Source organism: Asterias amurensis, chromosome 2 (genome assembly GCF_032118995.1).
Source record: "Asterias amurensis chromosome 2, ASM3211899v1".
Classification (NCBI taxonomy): Eukaryota; Metazoa; Echinodermata; class Asteroidea; order Forcipulatida; family Asteriidae; genus Asterias; species Asterias amurensis.
Genome location: NC_092649.1, coordinates 27,996,313 through 28,017,152, shown reverse-complemented (window position 1 = coordinate 28,017,152; position 20,840 = coordinate 27,996,313). Strand labels below are relative to the sequence as shown.

The following is a 20,840-nucleotide window of genomic DNA, read 5'->3' as shown; positions in this document are numbered from 1 at the left end:
ACAAAGGGAAGTTTAAATGGGAAGCCTAAGTCCTCGAGAGGGTTGTATTGAATGAGTTGGAGGAAGTTGCTTCAATATTGCAACAAAAAGAATCAGCAAATAACCTTGCATAAATCTACGGAGGCAACAGGGGAAACATCATTTAGATTTGCCTCATAGAGACCCTCTACTAAGGGAAAAATGCTTTGCCCTATTAGTACCAAGCCTGCCTCAATTTGGAAACAATTGGAGGATGCAGTACACTTCAGACATGTAGCAATGTCATACAAGGTTTGAACGGAACAGGCCTGCAATTTCATCCTTGAGAGGCCATTTTCATTTAGCAAAGGGCACTTCCATTGGAAAATCGTAAAGGGACACCAAGCCCAAGGCCAAGACCAGGGCAACAGAGGCCATGACCTCCACATAATTCCAGGCTTGTTGTCAAAAATATAAAAAAGAGGAAATTTCCAAGCAGACTTTGGATTGCGTCTTACAATTTTCAGAAACGACCAAGCCTGGAATTACCTGCGGCAACAGAAGCCATGGCCTCCGTTGACCTAGTTGTGGCCTTGTTGCAAATTTCAAACTTCCCCATAGATGTTAAGATTCTCCAATGGAAGTGCCCTTTTCAAAACGAAAATGGCCTTACCCTCTCCAAGATGAAATTCCAGGCCTGAACCAAGAACGAGGAAATCATCCCATCAGCTGAAAAGATACATGCCTGACATAATGAAACCTCCCTGGATCACTGCTAATCAAAAAAGCTTAAGAAATCCACAAATAAGTACCCCAGTCTAGCTCTCCAAATGGCTGAAGTTCAAAAGCTCACATCAAACCCAGATGTAAAATTACTCAGGGACAAATTCCATGGGACAATTTTTTTTTTTTCTGGTCTGGATCTTGAGAGTAGGTCATTTGGCAGTCAAACGGAAGTAATTACATTTCAATTGCGACCCCTTATAGGATTCTACATCCTTACTGGGAGCAGGAAGTATTTAGAATGATCGCTTCCCATTAAAGATAAAGTATACCTTTGGTTTTTTTAACCGTTCCGTTGTTTTAATCGAATAACAATGGGTTTAATTTAGGTGTTATTTGAAAGCTCTTCTACTCATCTGATTGAAGTTTTGACGTTGGGAAGGAAGTGCCTTGTTTTGGTATGAAGCGCCACAAATATTTCAACCCACTACAAATTCTGCCTCTCATCTGACTGTATTTCAAGCTTCAAAAAGTCCTTCAGTTCAGCTAGCAATTTGAAATCATACTCTGCAACCATTAAAGTCACACAAGCCAGAGGGACAAAATAACAAAACGCCCCTACAAACAGTATGGAGCCTATAAAGCATTCAAAACTTTGTCTATAAATATTTTAGTTTTAAAAGAATCCCCTCTCCTGAAATAAAGTCCAACATTCCTTTAGCAGCAATAAACCTTTCAAAATATATCATGCAAGGTTAACAACTAGTTTTCTTTTCAGGGATTTGTACCTTGACAGTTCCTACTTCAATAGGTAGAGAAGGAAAAAACCCTGAAAACATGTCCACCTGGTGACAGACGACATTCTTTTTATTGCTTCAAGATTCGGCCTGCAATAGGCTTTCCCATACCTGGTAGTCACTTACTGTTGGTCTTAAACTTAATGGTAGGGTCCTACTTTGTAAATATGTTGATTCCATTTTCAGTAGAAATTTTGATTCCCCTATTCCCTTACATCTCTTGACAGAACTAGGTACCAGGGGTCGATTTACAAAAATAGTACTAACTCAAGAATAGTCCTAGGACTTACTACAAACTTAAAGGCAGTGGACACTGTTGGTAATTACTGAAAATAATTATTAGCATAAAACTGTGTTTGGTAACGAGTAATGGGGAGAGGTTGATAGTATAAAACAATGTGAGAAACGGCTCCCTCTGAACTGACGTAGTTTTCGAGAAAAAAAGTAATTTTCCACGAATTTGATTTCGAGACCTCAAGTTTAGAATTTGAGGTCTCGAAATCAAGCATCTGAAAGCACACAACTTCGTGTGACAAGGGTGTTTTTTTTTATTTCATAGTTATCTCGCAACTCCGACAAACCAATCAAGCTCAAATTTTCACAGGGTTGTTATTTTATGCATATGTAAAGATACACCAATTGAGAAGACTGGTCTTTAACAATTACCAATAGTGTCCACTGTCTTAAAGGCTAGTTTTTAAGTTAGGATGCGTCTCGATAAGAACATGGTAAGACTGGTCATAACTTTTTGTGAAATCCAACCCTGGCCTACTACAGTAGTACAAGTCAAAACAACCAGTCCTTACTTCATATCTTAGAGCTAAACAAATCTATGTTTATATCTGGGTGCTCCCACGGGATGAGAGGAGGGGAAAGGTCATAGAGGTCACCAGGGGTCAGGTCAAGTTCCCTGATTGTACACAATACAAGAATAAGAAGCTTGAGAAACACTCCAAAGGATGCCTCAAGATGCAAACAAACATTACACCAAACCACATCAGAGCAAGGGGTCAAGTTTCCAAAGACTTTTTTCAAGTTGACCTTATAATTATTTTTTTGTTCAACAAATATGGTGTGTTCCCTTTTTTAATTGTCAAAGACCCGTAGTCTCACTTGGTGTACCCCAACATATGCATAAAATAACAATCTGTGAAAATTTGGACTCAATTGGTCATCGAAGTTGCAAGAGAGTGAGGAAAGAAAACAAAACCCTTGTAAAAACAGTTGCATAGAGTTTTGTGTTTTCAGATGCATAATAAAAGGCTTCATGCCTGAAGTCTTCCATATTTTGAGTGAGAAATTTTGTCTTTCTCAAAAACTATGTTACTTCAGAGGAAGCCATTTCTCACAATGTTTCATACTACCAATAGTGTCCAGTGCCTTTAACTATACAAACTTGACTCCATGTCCATTTTCAAACAGCATACTACACTAATACTAATGCCAAGTCTTTCCGCAAGCAAAAAAAAACAACGCAAATTTAATGATTGGACAAAAAGTTTCACTGCTGGTCAGTGAATTCATGTGAATGTTCTTCAGTTAACACTTTAAATACTGTACCCAGTTCCTAATATTACCACAAAAGGAAATCAGGGAACGATAACACAGGAAATATACTCAGGCACCCTTCAGTTTCTAAATCAGTTTAAAAAAAAATATATATCACTTAGCAGAGGGCAAGTCTAGATAGAGTAGAGGCTGGGAAGAATCACACAGGGATTATACTTCAGCACCTTCAAGTTCTTAAGTATTTTCTCAAAAAATATAACTTCAGCAGAGGGCAAGTCTAGATGGAGGCGAGACTGAAGTTTTCAAGCATGAAAGGGGGTCAGAGAGGAGGGTCAGAAGGTAAGTCCTTAGGGGTACAATGGTAATTGCTATGAACCCGTGAGACTACAAGAGAAAGTTATATTCACATTCATGGGAAAAAGGGAAACCGCTGAAGATTTACAGAATCAAGAACGAAGGGTAAATGACCATCCCTCTTTAGGGAAGGAATCCCGGCCTGATTGTTTTTAGGTCAGGTATGCTTTGGGACTTCAGTATTACATGCCATTTTTTTTTTAACGGCTCCATTTTGCCATAAGGTTTGTCAGTAAAAGTTCAACAGCTGCTGAAGCACAAAACGTAGCTATAAGCATAACAAAACTACGCCTACCAGAATAAGGTAACCAGCCAAACTACCTAGTCACAAGTACAATTTTTGACTGGTATCCCGCTAATTTCTGCTTAGCACAAAAATGTTAAGCAACATTTCTGCATAAAGACAGTGGACACTATTGGTAAATGTCAAAGACAATTCTTCACAGTTGGTGTATCTCAATATATGCATAAAATAACAAAGCTGTTAAAATTTGAGCTCAATCGGTCGTCGAAGTTGCGAGATAATAATGAAAGAAAAAAACACCCTTGTCACACGAAGTTGTGTGCTTTCTGATGCTTGATTTCTAGACCTCAAATTCTAAATTATGAGGTTTCGAAATAAAATTTGTGGAAAATTACTTCTTTCTCGAAAACTTCATTACTTCAGAGGGAGCCGTTTTTCACAATGTTTTATACTATCAACCTCTCCCCATTACTCGTAATCAAGTAAGGTTTTCTGCTTAGCACAAAAATGTTAAGCAACATTTCTGCATAAAGACAGTGGACACTATTGGTAAATGTCAAAGACAATTCTTCACAGTTGGTGTATCTCAATATATGCATAAAATAACAAAGCTGTTAAAATTTGAGCTCAATCGGTCGTCGAAGTTGCGAGATAATAATGAAAGAAAAAAACACCCTTGTCACACGAAGTTGTGTGCTTTCTGATGCTTGATTTCTAGACCTCAAATTCTAAATTATGAGGTTTCGAAATAAAATTTGTGGAAAATTACTTCTTTCTCGAAAACTTCATTACTTCAGAGGGAGCCGTTTTTCACAATGTTTTATACTATCAACCTCTCCCCATTACTCGTAATCAAGTAAGGTTTTATGATAATAATTATTTTGAGTAATTACCAATAGTGTCCACTGCCTTTAAGGCAGCCTTACAAAATAGGGCCCAGATGACAAGTCAAACTCTTTCCAAAATGCCCATGGATTAATAAAAGTGAACCGAACCACAGTGACTCAAAAGCATTTATTATAATTCAATCTTAAAATGGGAAAAGAATCCTAAACACGATAAAAACGGGTAGTGGGTGATTGGGAGGGTATTTTTATTGTCAGCTTGTCCAAGCATTTCAGCCTGGGTTGTAGCTCTGAAAAAGCACGTCAGAGAGTGTCCCTCACTTTGTAATGTTGAAAAATTGTACACAAATTGTTCTCTGTGATTCACTGATTTGATAATGACAGATGTTCACTTTAATCCGGCAATAATACTCAAGGCTAGTATTTCACGGTTTGATGAGCACAGTTGGTGGATGAAACTTGACCCTAAAAGCACTCCATCTTCAATCTTGAAAACTTGATAAATTAACGATGCTCGGGCAAAGCCTTCAATAAGGACCTCTGCTCCAGAGAAGCATTCCTTACACTACTCTAAAAATTAAGCTCCTTTCATGCAATGCTTTCTAACAATGCCTGAATCAGACTTTGGTTTCAACCACAAAATGTTTTCATGTGTTCCAACAACTTCAACTTGACCTTAAAGAACGATTTAATTGGAGATGTACTGAGAGCACAATCGGACAGAGATTTGTTGAACTGGATTATAATTGAAGGGCTTATTCTTATTTCTCTGAAGGCCTTCATGAAAGACGAGGAAGGAAAAAAAAACACTTTTCAAACTGTGACCGCAACTTTAGAACTAACAAACACAGAAATTCCTTAGCTCCTATTTTGGCAGTGAAGCCTGGCAGTAAACTATTGAACTTGAAGACTGTGAAGGTTTTAAACCATGAAAAACATTGCAGTAAAAGAAGACATTCATGTTAAAAAAATATAAGAATGTTTATTTTATATGCATGATTTGTTCAGCAAATGAGCCAAAGTATTAAGTTTTTGCCCCTCCCCCAACCCCCACAACACCACATATATGTATTAAGCTTCCTGTGTTAGTTTTACATCAATTTCCAGCTAAACTCTTTCAGGAAAAGTTTTCTACCATGACTATCTTAATACCATGTAGGTTATATGTGTAGATCTGTGAACAATATGCTCAACCTTGCCAAATTTTATGCACACCCTTTAAAGGCAAAGTATAACCATTTTTGGTTACGCTTGCTTGTTTGTTTGTTTGTTTGTTTGTTTGTTTGTTTGTTTGTTTGTTTGTTTTAATCCTATGTAGAAGTATTATGTTTTGATTTTTAGTGATGTTAATCAGACATAAAAAACTGAAGAGCGACACCATAAATATATGGTCTAGAATACTTATTATAAAATAACAAAGGTACATTGCTACTGAAATAAATTAAACCGCGAGAGCCGATAGATGTTGACGGCACCACGCCCAAGACCCGACTGCCCCGAATAATGGCAAGCTGATCTCTTAAGTTGAGAACAGTCATTGCTTACGTAAAAGTCGTTCAAATTGTCAGCCTAGGAAATCTGATGAGGCACAGTAAAAGAATTTAAGGAGTTTAAAATGCTTCACACAATGCACCACAACAGAAGTATAAAAGTAAAACTTATATCTGAAAATTTCATTTCAGAAGGTGGTCATGGTTTCAAAAATAATCCTTAGTAGGAATACAAAATCTGAGAAGCCTTCAGTAACACTACTCAGATTCAGAATTTGAGGCATTATTTTTTTTAATATTTTACATAACCCCATAACTTTGAAGTGAACTTTTTCTCAAAATGCTTTATACTGATAAATGCTGCTGTAGGCTTCTAACCAAGGTTTTTTTTCTTTTCTAGTTATTACCAAACCCACACCTTCCCTTTAAAGGAATACCCAGCTCCCTGGGATGACAGATCCCCTGGAATTTGAAACCAATGGTGAGACAATTTATGACCAGGCAAGACTGGAATGACTTCAGTTCATATCACAGGTTTTGTGTCTGCGTCTGGTACAAGCAAAAGTGAACTTCATCATGTATAGACTGTATTCAATAACCCCTTTGCTGCTATGAAAGTTGCCATCTTGTAGGGCAAACCGTTTTTGCGTCTAAACGCGTATATCAAAGAAACACGCAGCACATACCACCCAGGTTTAATTTCTACGGCACAAGCACGTGCACACACACACCGAACACACGCTTGCAGACGCCATGTTGTAGGGCAGATATGTGAACGGTGACGTCATACTCAATACGTATAGTATGGGTTTATAAAAGCTATCAAGTTTCTCTTCCTAATGGTACTACTTGGGATGTCAGAATGAAATTGAAGGTATACAGCAGTTTGGATTTTAGAATAGCACAACTGAGGTATAGTTTTGGCGAATTTAGAAAAATGCATGAAAACTTGTGATGTTCACCTACATGGACCATAGAGTAAGGACATGGACTCTCAATGTTTAAAGCACCAGTGTGTAAATTTCTTAACGATGCGTGATTTTTCATGACAACTTAACTGTGAAAATTGTACTGGTTGCTTAGTAGGTTTTGTTTGTCTTTTTTATTAAGAACCCAAGTTTTAGACTAAAATGATGTCATTTACTTTTCAAAGACAAAGCAAACAAAGAATGTTTAGCTCGAGTGGTGTTTCCATGTGCTGTAGACATCCGGAATTTCAATACATTATAGGGTTTGTCAAGTTTATATAGAAGTTTTTAAGTTTTTGAGTTGAAATTTTTGGGACTCTCCAAACTTGAATAACTCAAATCATAAAAACTTCACCTCCAACTGCAAACACAAAAACCTCAGCTCAAAACTCAAAGCAAGGAAACCCTGGACATAATCCACTACTAGAGTCCTTTTCAACATTGCTGCTGCACCATCACAGCTTTAAACATGGCCTTACTGGGCTCTTCTTTCCCTTGTTCTTGGTGATTCACACTTACTCAGCACCAATGAAGGCCATACATGGCAAAGGAAATACCCAAATAGGTTGGCCCCTGCAAGGTGTAAGAGGGGTGTCAGGGGTGCATGAAAGGGGCTAGGTGGGCGTAAAAAAAAAGGTTTGGTAGTGGGCGGGAGATTTTACTGATAATGGTAATCTTTTGAAGCATGTTAGCCTTATGTTGTGGGTACAGTGTGTTATGCCCGGATGTAATTCAGCTAGGATCATGTTGGTTGTTTAGCGGGTGGGTGTACAGAGAGTGTCAAGGGTGTACGATGCTGGGCAATTGGGGCGTTAGATCCCAACATATTGAAGAGCTAATGACAACAGTGTTGCAGAGTCCATGTCATACACAAGATGCTCTTTCTAACCAGCTCTCCTGCAAGTTCTGCTCAAAACAAATTCAGAGTGTTGACCAAACCCTCAACCTGTTTCCGCATTTTAGTAACTTTCCAGTACCCACACAAATAATACTTACTGAGGTGCTGTAGTTTTTGAGAAACAAGTAAAACAATTTCCAAAAAAATTACTTTACGTCTCAGTGAGACAAAAACTATTTTTAGCATGAACAATGATTTAAGCGACTCTCCTAAAACCATTGCTCTGAATGTATTTTCCTTTCTTTTCTTTTTTTAAACACTTGACGACTAATGAAGCTGAAACTTCTACAGGTAAATTAAATTACATACATCTTCATTCACAGTGAGTAAAAGGTATCAAAACCCTTTAAACTTCTCTGAGTGCCTTCTTTTTCAATATTTCATTCCTCATCCTTGTAGCCTCACCTCCGATTCACATCAACCCTGGTTGGATATTCTATATGTCATGGTTTAATCAGCAATAACTTATGACTGTCGGTTGATACCCAAATCGGAATGCCATATGGTCAACTCAGACGCGGAATGCTAGCAACATCTGTAGTTATGACTACTGTCTAATTCATCATTCTATCTCACCTATGGGGCTTGTACCAAGGGACTTCTCACTGGGCTCATTCACTTTGGAGGTAAGAATGTGGTCAGGGCCCAATTTTCTTACGCTGTTTAGCGAAGGGAATTGAATTGCTAAGCAAAAATGAGCAGGGTACCACCAGTCACAAGCACCGTTTATTTCTCGTAAGTTGACAATTTATCCATTTCTGCTACGCAGGAAATGTCGGTGCCTAGAAAACTTTCCATGTAAACAACATTTTAAGATTAAGCCTTCGGGTGGAGTTATCAAAAATTTAAGGATAGTCTTAAGTAACTCGCCCTAACTCAAAATAAACGCTTTGTGAAATCCACCCGGTCATGAACGCTATAAAGGAAAACTGCTTGTCCAGATTTGTGGATAAGCACGCAAAAATATTCAGTCATCAATCACAACAGTCACATAAGCTGTTTGGATTGTTGGATGGACAAGGGCTTATGCTAAGCATGTTATTCGGTTCTTAGCAAAGTTTTGGGCAAGAGAGAGAGTTTGAGAATCTGCGCAATTATCCTTCACTTTAATCCAAGTCATGCGCAAGCCATGACATCATCAACTTAGTTTATCTTTATACAATCATCCCCTAGGACGGGTAAAATACTTTCAGAATATTTATGATAAATATTTTACATAATGAGGCGTCAAGCTTACAACCCACATCCATGAAGTTTTAAAAAGATGAAATCAGATGGAAACAGGGAAGTGAAACATTTGCGATGTCGTAAGAAAATAACAATACAATTGGCTTTTATACGGCTTGCATATCCGCTACTCGTTGACACTCCTAGCTGCAACATACAGTATTTTCCTGCAAAGCATGTTGGACTACATTTGAAAAAATGTCCTTACTTAGAATTAATCTTGGGGCGAGTTAAGTTCCATAACCATAGGGAGCATTGAACCCATCCTAAGTCTAAGACGAGTTACTTGTCCTAACTCCAGCTAGAATTTAACCTAGCGTTTTTTTGTGAAAGCGGCTGCAGGACCTTATGACTGGGACTCCAACCCACATTCTACTGATCAGAATGATTGATACTGGCCATAATGATTGAAGTCTCCACCCTTCTCCTTGTGACACCAGATGTTGCGGATCATGGAGGAAGTTTAATGACAGAGGCAGGAAGATGGTCACAGGTGAATCAAAGCCTAATTAAAGCCTTCCTCGAGTTGGGAATTGATGCTCTAGGAAGCAGCAAGAGGGAAGAGGAACTGGAGACAGGAAAGAGGGGCTTAAGACTCTGGAGTTTACCCAGGGTTGGACTCTGTCTTTACTTCACTCTGTCTTTACTTCAGTGAACAATTCCCCTAGTATAGCAGAGCAATTCCGTTGCTACTCGAAAAATCATAATTTGCTACTCAATATTAGCATTCTGAGTGCACAAAACTTTCCAGTGAAAAATAGCAAAATTGCTGGACGAAATCATTCTCAGTTTTCTATACTGAAAGGTTAACTGACCTCAAATAACAGTCGTTGAGCGAGAAGACATACATTTGTTCCAATGCACACAGAGTGGAAGACATACCTGATACTTCACTGGGGCAATTGCCTCTACTACCCTGGTCGTTGCCTTAGTGCCCTTAAAATGCTTCAGTAGACATTTACAATTTCCTTATCATAGGGTGCCCTTTGCCAAGGAGAAAATGCCTATGGTGCCCTTGTCCTTTCAAAAATGAAGCATACAGACCTGAAACAAAATTCAGCACCGCTGCAAAACATAACACTGTGTTCTTCACCAACTTTTCACTTCAACAGTAGCAGTGTATTCCTTGATTCATGACTTCACCGGGTCAAGTTCATCGAAACCAAAATGTTGGCTGCGGTGATTTTGAGGTTTAACAGCATTCTACTGCACCCCAAGGACTGGTTGATTCCAATAGGATATGACACCTTATAAACCACTACAACATTACATTGTCTCTAAAGATCAAGTTCATCAAAGGGTACAACTCACTTATCACCAGAACCACAAATTCACAGGGGTGTTTGTAAGCTTCAATAAGCTTTCCAAAGAACTTTGCTTAGCAGAGACTGTCTACCAGAAGAAAAACAAAATCTGTGTAATGCATATAGATGAAGAAGCTTTCTTCAAACTCCTTAGCAGAGACCGGCTACCAGAACAAAATGTTGTGTAGTGCATACTACATAAATTAAAAACTTGCTCACTGCAAGTATTTGGTCAGCAGACAAATTTACTACTTAGCAGTTCTACGAGACTGAGGGGATTCCTTAAGTTCACCTTATCTGAGTGAAAATATCAACAGCTATGTCTCAAAATTATCCTCCAAACTAGACCAAAATTTTGGGGGAAAATGCAGTGTTCCAAGAAGTAATTTCGTACTGCGGCATTTCAAATATGTGACAAAGTAGTCAATTATGAACGATTTACGACACTTTTAAGAATTGATACTTCAGGGAAATAATGACATTACTCCACTGCCCCCCTCCCCCCCATGGGGTATACAAAAAGGGGTGCCATTTAATAAGAATGTTTTTTTTATTATGTTGTCCTGGATTGGTTTAACAATGTCTCCAAATCCTTGGTTCGAACCTTCTTGAAAGATGTAATACAAACACTAAATGCATGTCACGCCGGATGAAAACCCCTATTTTTATGCTCTGAATTTTGAGGTATGTGAGTAGGGTTTGGTTTTCCTCTTGAGATTTTTAGAGAATGTCTGGAGGTGGACACGAAGGCGTGCCAGGTTACAGAACTCCCAGTGTGGTATGAATAAATATTTCAGGAAACAGGTTTCTTAGCAGAGGGTTAAGAATGTTTCCATTTCCCTCATTCCCAATTTCTTTGAAAGATACAATTGAAAAGTTTACTTTTATCGGGAGTATTTTGATATATGCAAGAGTTGTTTATTTCTCATGAGATTTTAGAAAATGTTACAGTATTTCTGAGGGAGACTCAGGGGGGAGGGGACGCGCCAGGTTACAGATCTCTTGGTGTGATGAATGAAGATTTAAGACGGTAAATTTTTGAAATGATGTCCGCCGTTTCATCTCAGCTGTCAAAGAGCCAAATTATTCGCTTAGAGGAAAATTGGGGAAAGCCGCTGACACATTTACAAACGATGGTGCTTTCAATCTTTGAGTGCTATTTCCATAGACTTTGGAAGTACTTCAATTTGATGTATTTCCCTGGAGGATGTTGTCAATTTCATAATCAGTGACCGCTCAGATTGAAACGTTGTTTTTAAAATGTAACAAATCCTGTGCTTGTAACTTTTTTTAAACCTTGGCGTAGACTTTGGGATCCATTTGATGTTGGGAAGACCATGCAAATGTACACTGCTCCAAAAAATTTACGAAGAATTATGGTCAAGTGTCTTGCTTAAGGACACAAGTGTCAAAACCGGGACTTGAACCCACACTCTGCTGATCAAAAACACCAGAGCTTAAGTTGGTGTGCAGTGATAACTGAAGGACAAAAGAGCAAAGACCCGAACTTGAGTAAAGCGCGCTCGGGTAAAATGTGATAGACTGCTCAGCTAACAAACACTTTGCCTATTGTTACCTTCATGGTCTATCAGTAATCAGTCTACAATACAATGTGGTCCAGTGGTTAGACTGCAGGACGGACTTGCAATTTCAAGGTTGTGGGTTCGAATCCCCCACGCTTACCACTGATTTCACAATGACTACAATAAGTATTGTCATCTAGTTACTGAATCACAATTTTCTACAGTTGTGCAATTCATAATCATGGACATAAAAACCAATGGTTGTATGAGAGAGATTAGCTGTTGCCAGCTAAGCTTTATACCCCCTCGTGGGAGTTTGCCGAATTCCCTTGACGGGAATATCATCTAACCAAACAACAAACAAATAAGACCATTTCAAATCATTAAAAGAATCTCATCCGCAAAAAAACCCCAGAACTTTCACATCGTATCATCCACTAGTTTCTTGAGAATAAGAGAAAAGAAAGTTGACTTACTTTGTGATGAGTACAGCAGTGTCATAGTGGTGGGGGTGATCATCGTTCTTGTTATTCCTATCTTGTTGCCAGATACAAAAATTACGAAGACTTTGCGGGGCGTCAGAGGTGATGGATAAATCCGCCTTCAAAAAAAGATAAAAACCAAGTCAATGTCAGGCCTGATACTTTACGGAGGCAACGTAGGTGACTGCCTTTATGCCCTCTGGTCTTCGTGCCCTTGAAATGCTCCAGCAGAAATTCAAGGAGAAAATGCCTTGGTGCCCTTGCCCTTAGAAAAAAAGCACACAGGCCTGCAATGTTTTTGTAGGCGTTATCTACCAGCAATTTCAAATGTAGGGTCATAGATTTTGTTTTTGTGATTGTAATGCTGATTTGTTGGCAAAAAATATCAAGAAAGATACAATCAAAGTCACCTTTAAAAAATTAAACTGAATACAGTGTCTGAAAAAAACAGCAAAACAAACTGTCACAGTATTTTCACAAGAACATTGAAACCATCCATGTTTAGCACAGCTATAGCGGGTAACAACTGCATCTCTGGCTGAAGCCTTCGCGAATGGACACCAATCTAAGAAAAGACTCATGCATGAAACAATTCTCAGATTCAAATGTGTTTTTTAATGGGGGGGGGGGGGCAAAATAACCCAAACCATCTTTATTCTATTTGAAACTTTTGAAGCTAAATGTTCTTACCTCCTCCCTGTGAAGAACCAATAGTTTAACTAAGACTATGTTGATATCGTTTCCTATACTTGGATCTTTAAATATTTTATTTACCTGTAAAGAAAGGACAACAAATGACCAGTGAGTTGGATTACTTTAATCAAGATTAGGAACAAGTTACAATAGCTCTTTCCACACTGTATATTTTATCCACATGGAATACAGCTCTGGGGAGGCCCCAAACTTGTTTATCCTGCGGTTACTTCCACACACTTATACACTGTCCCCTATTTTACTGCTTACCGCAGGTGTGGCCATTGCCCAGGGTTACAAATTTGTACGTGCAGACACCGGCTGGCCGTTATTCCCCAGGATTACATTTACTCAATCCTCTCGTACCCATTTATACACCTGGCTTTAGAGAAGCATTAATGGATATGTGCCAGCCATGCTTCAGGACAAGAGCTTCATGACTAGGAATCAAACCCACACTGTAATGATTCAGCCATCAGAAGATGAGTCTGATGCATAGACTGCTTGGCCACGATAAGCCACAAAGAAACATTTGGCGAGCAAGTTTTGTTCCCATGAAATTCCTAAAACTTTTAACGAAACCAAAGTTGTGCCTTTCAACTTTCAATTACATACACACTTGCAGAGCTAATTTGGAGATTTTGAAGGTTAATTTAGGGGACCAAGTTATCTATCAGGTAATTTTTAGAAGAAAAGGAGAAATGTCTACAACCATCTTTCTACAAACCACCCTTCTCCGTGGACACCAATCAAAACTAAAAAACTGCTTTCTTATTTAACAGCAAACATTCTTTTATGATGTTATAATTGTTTTTCTAGACTAGGGGGTATATATCAGTCAATCAATCAATCAATCAATCAAACCACTTGTCTGCTTTCAAGTGTCAAGTTGCTGACCAAGTGCCACCCAAGTGACAGAAACAATACATTAGTGTGTAATGGCTGTCAACAAGGGGATCCCAAGAGGTAGACAAGATGTCAATCAGTGGATAACTGTCAGTCAAAGTCGACAGGACAATACCTCCATCTCCTCCCCCCCCCCCCTCAATGTAAACTCAGGTGACAACAGTAGAAGAAAGTGGGCTGGTCAATAGAAGGGGGGTCATCAAGTTTGTCTTTTCTGTTGATAGGTCAGGAATGATACCATGGCCACCATGGGGGATCTGGCTCTATTGTGTTGGCATGTACCTTGGGTACTAGCCCACTTTGTTGGGCTGTTATGGCTCTCTTTCGAGTATGATAAGACCAATGTTAAACAAGAGCCATTTCAACCCAACAAGGTGGGCTACTTGGGTAGGATTTGAAAACACTGAATGGAGCTTAAAATCAAACTCTGCCATTTCTTAAAAATTCTCCTGAACTACAAATAGTTTCAATGAAGAGAGAAATATAATAATGCATTTTTGGATCGCATCAATGGCTCTGACTAGATCATGAATGGCTGTGGCTAGATCATGAATGGCTGTGGCTACATGATTGCATCTGAATGTAGCAGCTATTGCAGGCACAGCCAAAGACAGAGAGAAAAATAACATAGCTTGCAACTACTACAAGACAATAGCCCCTTTCACACTACACTTCAATCCTGAGAGTCTCCATGTAAGGACAAATTTAATACAGAGATCTCCAGACAAACCCAAAACTGGATTGTATCGGGTAAAATTTAACCCTGCCCAGGACTAGGGTTAACCCAGCAATCTTGGTGTTAATAATGGAACATGATTCCAATTTCTCTGGGATAGATATTGTAGTGTGAAAAGAATCTTCGGGTCAGTTTTAATCTGCGTAAAAGTATTATTACACGGGTCGCCAATTACAAATACAACAAGGTAGGTAGTGTGAAAAGGGGAAAGGGGTTATTTTAACACTGAATTCTTCAAACAATGAAGATAGTCTTTACTTACCAAGGCAACAAGCGTGAGTAGATAATGTTCCAAGTTGGGGCCATGATGGTTGAACATTTTGTGGTCAGCGACAACCATCAACTCCACATGGCGCGTGAAAGAGATGAAGCGTTTGCTCCTGTGATGGGAAGTGTCTGTTTTTGATGTGTCGCTGCTACTGTTGTTTTCTTGTTGTCTGTTTATACTGTAAACACATTATTTTTAAATCAGGTTAACGTAGTGGTGTCTTGCCACGCCTTCCACCTCTCATGACCCCGATCCAAATCCCATTATGTGGATTGTTCTAGTTGGTATGACCATGACACTGCTCTAGAATGGCAAAGGTCGTGGGTTCCAATCCCACCCAAGTAATATGCTTGTGATTTTTTTCACAGAACTCATGTAAGTACTGAGTATACAGTGCTAACACACATCGGTGTATGTGGGTAAAAACACAAATTAATAATCTTGTTTTAATTTAATTTTATGGTGAACAAAGAAAACCTCACTAGAATGGGATTTGAACACTCCAGATTAACATGCCAAAGCTCTAATACAACTGAGTCATCTAGCTAAATACCTTTTTGTCAATGTGTTCAGGGGGGTACCTGTCGAAAGCCATTCAACCTGTAACTGTTTAACCAGAGTTTACCATTCAACCTGGAAAGCGGTAGTACAGGGATCACCTGAAGGAGATGCTACCTTTTCTTTCAAAAATCAATTAACAAACCACAAATTCAGGAAACCAGCCTGGTTAATAACTTGCTTTTTTTTTAACGAAAACAAATTCAAGCAAACAGCCATCAAGTTTCTTTGAAAATGTTCATTAACCTTTTGCTAATTCTTTGGTGCATTTGGTAGAGCTGTGATGCTAGGTTATTTTGGTTCCTCTTCCTTGAATGTCGCCTGCCATTACCCTGGTGATGCTTGTGCTGATGGTGAGAATGTGGCCCTGGTACGTCGTTGGTTGCGTCTGTAACAATGATAAAAGAAGCAAAACTCCATTAAAATGTAATCAAAAACCACTTCAGAGTAGGCTAGTTTAGACTACCTCAAACTTAAGTTCATTCAAGCTTGATTAAAGTTTCATAATTGAAGTGAAATCTAGTAAAACGAAGAGCCCTCCAGAGATCTCCACATTTTCAAGGTTGTGCCTAAAGTGCTACTTTTAAAGACCAAGTCTGCTAGCTATTTCTGGCATAAAAGAATGGAAATTTTTCACAGACACACTTTGCAGTGTGTGAATTGGCAACCTTTTACCTCACCTCAACAACCAAACATAGGAAATTGGCAAAAATGAAGGTCCTCTTTCCTCCAAATTGGAAGCAAGCTAGCCTAAATGGCATTTACACGTGTAACCCCATATTACACGTGTAACCCCATATTACATGTGTAACCCACACGTGTAACCCCATATTACAAATGTAACCCCATTGAGGATGATCAAATGATCCCTAAATGCAACTTAACTATCCCAATTGGAAGATACTTGCAGCCTAATGGGGGACTTTTAAACGGTCCTTTTTTTCCAGCAGTGCGCTTGCTCAGATCTATGCGCGCAATACTGATTATGCACGCACAAAAAAAAGGAGCCTTATGTCTGCTGCCGCCAGCGTCTCAAGAAGTCTCCTAATAGAACACATTCCAATTGGGAATCATTTGGTACAGTGGCACAATTTGGATACACTTCCACCCAGCTGGAATCCTTCCATGAAGATATATAATAGTCTTTTTTGTATTGGGAAAAACACCACCTTGGCTCATTTAAATTTTAAAAAAGAATAATTTCTTAAAGGATCTTTAGGGTGATAAAATATAGACAGCTGAATTATGAAAACTGAAGTGTCCCATATCCATTTTGATGATGACAACTGCATTAACTATTTCTAAATTAAGGTACCAACTGGTGATCATTTAGATGTGTATGACGGATGTTGCATCAGTTTCCGATCAGTTTCCGATACCTCTGCTCACAGCTTAGTGTAATAAAGTTGTGCCGATTTAAGAGTAGATCGTAATTGTAACAAATGGCCATAATGGTCAGGCTGTGGAGTCCTATGGCTGTGCAGGCAAGTTCACCAGACAGAAGTTCTGGTATTTTTGGCAGTGGAGTATGGTTTGAATCCCAATCTTGGCCTGATGTGTTTCCGTCAGCAAGGCATTCAATCAACCAGTATTGGACCTTTGGATTGAAGATAAAGCCATTGGTCCTATGTGTTGTGCGCATGTAAAAGCACCCGGAACACTCATCATGAAAGCGCAGGGGCTTGCCCCAGTGTTTCGGGCAAGAGCTTCTGTAGTGCCACAGAGCTTCTATAGTGGGTGCTTTGAAAGCTCACACGCTGCTTGTTTGTCTTTTGTTCCAGGGAAAATGCAAGCAGAGAGAAACTTTGGAAAATCAAAAATCATTTTAGAAGCTAAACTTATTGTTGTTATCTACATCACTGTCAATATCACTAGTGGACAATACCAATCCCAGCTATAGTTGGGACAGGTACCAACTACAGTTGGGACGATTCTATAGTAGGGTCAGAACACCATCATCTATTTGGAATAAACCCCCCTCAAGGTTGGACTTAGTATGACCCATAAACCTCCACAATACATGAATTCCTCCAAAAAAAAGCTACAAGAAAGCACTTTACCAACCTCGGAAAAACCGTTTATTCAATGACCTATATTTATTAAATGACAGGCAAGCTTTCTGGGTTATTAGAATAAACCACAGAATGGCATCTCGTGCCAATCTTTTGTGTGCGGAGTTTTATAAGTACGCGAAATAAGTTTGTTTTGCACGCCTGAAAAAATATCAATGGTAGCAGTTACAACTGATATCACATTACATTGAGAGGTGAAATGGAACTTTTCATCACAAATATAAAAAAAAATCATTTTTTTCCCCAGTATTTCTTTATTAAGTTTGATTCTTACTTTTTCAAGATAAGAGTAGCCTACAATAAACTTCATAGATGATGGAAATTATCAACAGATGAAAAAGCCATAAAAAGGGGTTGATGAGATAATTCAGCCCTGGTACTTGGTTATTTTCTTACTTAGTAAATGGCACCTCTATGGTGAAAATGAGAGTTTGTACTGGATCATTTCAATTGGTAACAAGGCCACAATTGAGCAAGGAAGCCTTTTACTCATATGCCCACTGGGACAGTTTTTTTCTTGGGACGCTCAGGTACCTTCCCTGCTAAGTACTTCTATAAGAAAGATGCAAACATTAACAACATTTCAAGAGGTGCCGAGTTAAAGACACAGAATGGATGTGATCCTTGCCTCTGCAAAGTATCAAATGGAAATATCTGGCGGAGGCTATATAATCATCAATATGGAAAGCAAGGGATGCGGAAGGTTTTAAACTAGTGAAGGACACCTTGACCCGTATTACAACTGATCTTAGTTTAATCTCTTATTTAATATACAGAGGGTTAGAGCATCAAGACTGTCAACATGCCAAGGTTTTTACAACTCTCTAAGCAAGGACTCATATTAAGGGTGGAATCCTTGATCAGTTTGACATGAGAAGAAATGAAAACCTGCTACTGATGTCACCTGGGCCCAGTTTCATGAACCCTGTCAGCACAAAACTCGCTCAGCGCAGCTTAAGTCTTGCCTAGCATAAACAGGTTACCAGCCAAAATTACATTAAGTATTGTTGTGGTTGGTGACCCACTCCACTTTTGCTTAGCATTTGCTAAAGCAGTATATTCTGCTTAACAATAACAGCTTCATGAAATTGGGCCCAAACTTGAAGCAAAGCACAGGTCTTGCTTAGCAGAAACAGGTCACCAGACCAAAGTCAAGCAAGTAAAGATAATTGCGCCCAGTGCCCCACTCATTGTCTGCTTAAATTTGCTAAGCAGTAATTTCTGCTTTACACCACAATGCACATCTACCATTTTAGCAATTTTGAGGAGTCAATTCCATGTATTTTCACTCCCAAAATAGTGGACAGGATACATGTAGGCGCATGTTAAGCGGCTGCATGTTGTGAAATCGGTCAATAGGCCTATTGCTTCTTTTTTTAAATGAATCTTTCTCAATTTGTTGGCATATTCCTTATAAACAAATTGCTTGCTGTGTTCCAGATGCAGGTTACAACACCCAAGGACCAGTCAAACTTCACACTAAGTCGTCTGGCTGGCTAGTTCAGTGTTGAAAGCATGAACTAGTAAAAACATTAATGGACTGGTAAAATGAGAAGCTAACTGGTCCTGCGCAGCTGGGTAGTCACTGAAAAAGTCAAGTACATAACCTGACTTGTTCATGATCATGCTGAATACTGCTTTGTCTTCTTTCAAATGAAATATTTCTTTTAAATTGGAAATTTCTGTATACCGCAATACTTTATCAGTGAAGAGAAAACTCTGAAAAGCTACGCTCATTTCATTGTGACTAAGCAAAGCGATGTCGCCCTATGCACGTTTGCACATCCATAATTAACTCTGAACCATTTCAACACTCCATGTTCTCCCTAAATATGACTTCAAGTCATGCAGAACAGCCTCCCAAAGTTTGATAATGTCAAGTTCAACTCTTTGTGGCAATTCACAAACACACACACAAAATCCTAGGTCCATAGGGTCATTACCAAATTCTATACAATACTTTTCAAAATTGGAACACAACATAAAACAGAAAGAGGGAACACATACCAGAACAGACAGGTTGGCGTACCTTTTCTTTAAAACTAGGTCATTTCACACGGAAGATCAAATTTATAGGTCGACAAATGTTTTCCTAAATACTTCATACCTGTCTAATTATAAAGAGACGCCGTGCTTTCAAATAAATTATATGCATCAGCCATCACCTTTATAACAGCATGGATTTATGGGATTGGGCTTCAATGAACAGATCTTAATACATGCGAACCGGAAAAACCAATTAATCATACTCAAAGTTGTTAAAAATTTACTGCAAAACAGGAGTTTCCGCTTCTGTGAGATTCGACAACTGTTGGCAAAACTCAAGGTGCTTTTATGACATCAAATCAAACACAATGACAAGACTAACCTCACACTAGGACCAATAATGACCATGTATCATTGTGGACAAAGCTATTCATTAAGAGGGGGATGACCTTACAATTCCGAATTGTAGATTAATTTGTTCAAGGACCGCAGCAGGAATTGATTGATTTCATACTGAAAAACTGAAACAACTGTCTGTGAACTAGACCCTCACCTCAAAAACGCAATAAATCTCACGACGAGACAGACGAAAGGGTGTCATCTTCTTGTTTGCCGGCCATGACTGAAAGGTATGCAGGTCATTTCCAATTGTGAAACAATTTATAAACTGACAAAGTCACAAATTGTCACAAAAAATACCAGTTGAATGAAGGGTATAGTACAAAGGAGAAACCATCTTTTGAGTTTTAGAGGCTGAAACTTTAAAAACAGTTTTAAAAAGCAGACAGTATTTTCAAACTGCAGAGATATCAGAAATCTCCCCAAAATAATTTTGAGATTAAAACAAACTCCCTTTCACCACCCAACACTAACAGCAATTCCATCTCAGCTGACCCTGATACAATCCATGGAAAAGAAAATTATTATTATTTGTTTTTATTTATTTTTTCGGGGAAGGGGGGGGGGGAATAGTTCAAGAGGGCAGTCTAGAACCCAACTTCATCAGATGTGCAATTTGACAATCATGTCAAAAATCCTGAAAGTGGCTTGCCAAACTGGGTTCCCCCACATTTGAGACTCAAATTCAAAATCTCACAGATGGTACAATTCAGGAAGTTACAGACTCAATGCATCACCAGAAAAAAAAGTACAGGTTTGCACAAAATGTAGACTATTAATATAATGTTACCCTCTTGCTGACTGCTTTCTGTTGCCAACAAAATTTAAGGGCTAAACAAAAAATTGAGAAAATACTGAGAAATTACACACCAGTTTGATATACATGTAGAGTTGCTTATA

At 38.7% G+C, this 20,840-nt stretch overlaps 1 protein-coding gene across 4 annotated transcripts in view; it reads right to left on the bottom strand.

Moving 5' to 3' along the window:
- The window catches only part of LOC139954555 (A disintegrin and metalloproteinase with thrombospondin motifs 9-like), a 190,804-nt gene that overhangs the window by 106,856 nt on the left and 63,108 nt on the right, over positions 1 to 20,840 (bottom strand). For all 4 annotated transcript variants that reach the window (XM_071954404.1, XM_071954405.1, XM_071954407.1 and 1 more), the window contains exons 5-8: positions 15,730 to 15,871; positions 14,920 to 15,103; positions 13,013 to 13,096; positions 12,317 to 12,441 (exon numbers count right to left, since the gene is read on the bottom strand). In XM_071954404.1, the coding sequence (XP_071810505.1) occupies positions 12,317 to 12,441; positions 13,013 to 13,096; positions 14,920 to 15,103; positions 15,730 to 15,871 (535 nt within the window). The remainder of the gene's footprint in view (positions 1 to 12,316; positions 12,442 to 13,012; positions 13,097 to 14,919; positions 15,104 to 15,729; positions 15,872 to 20,840) is intronic.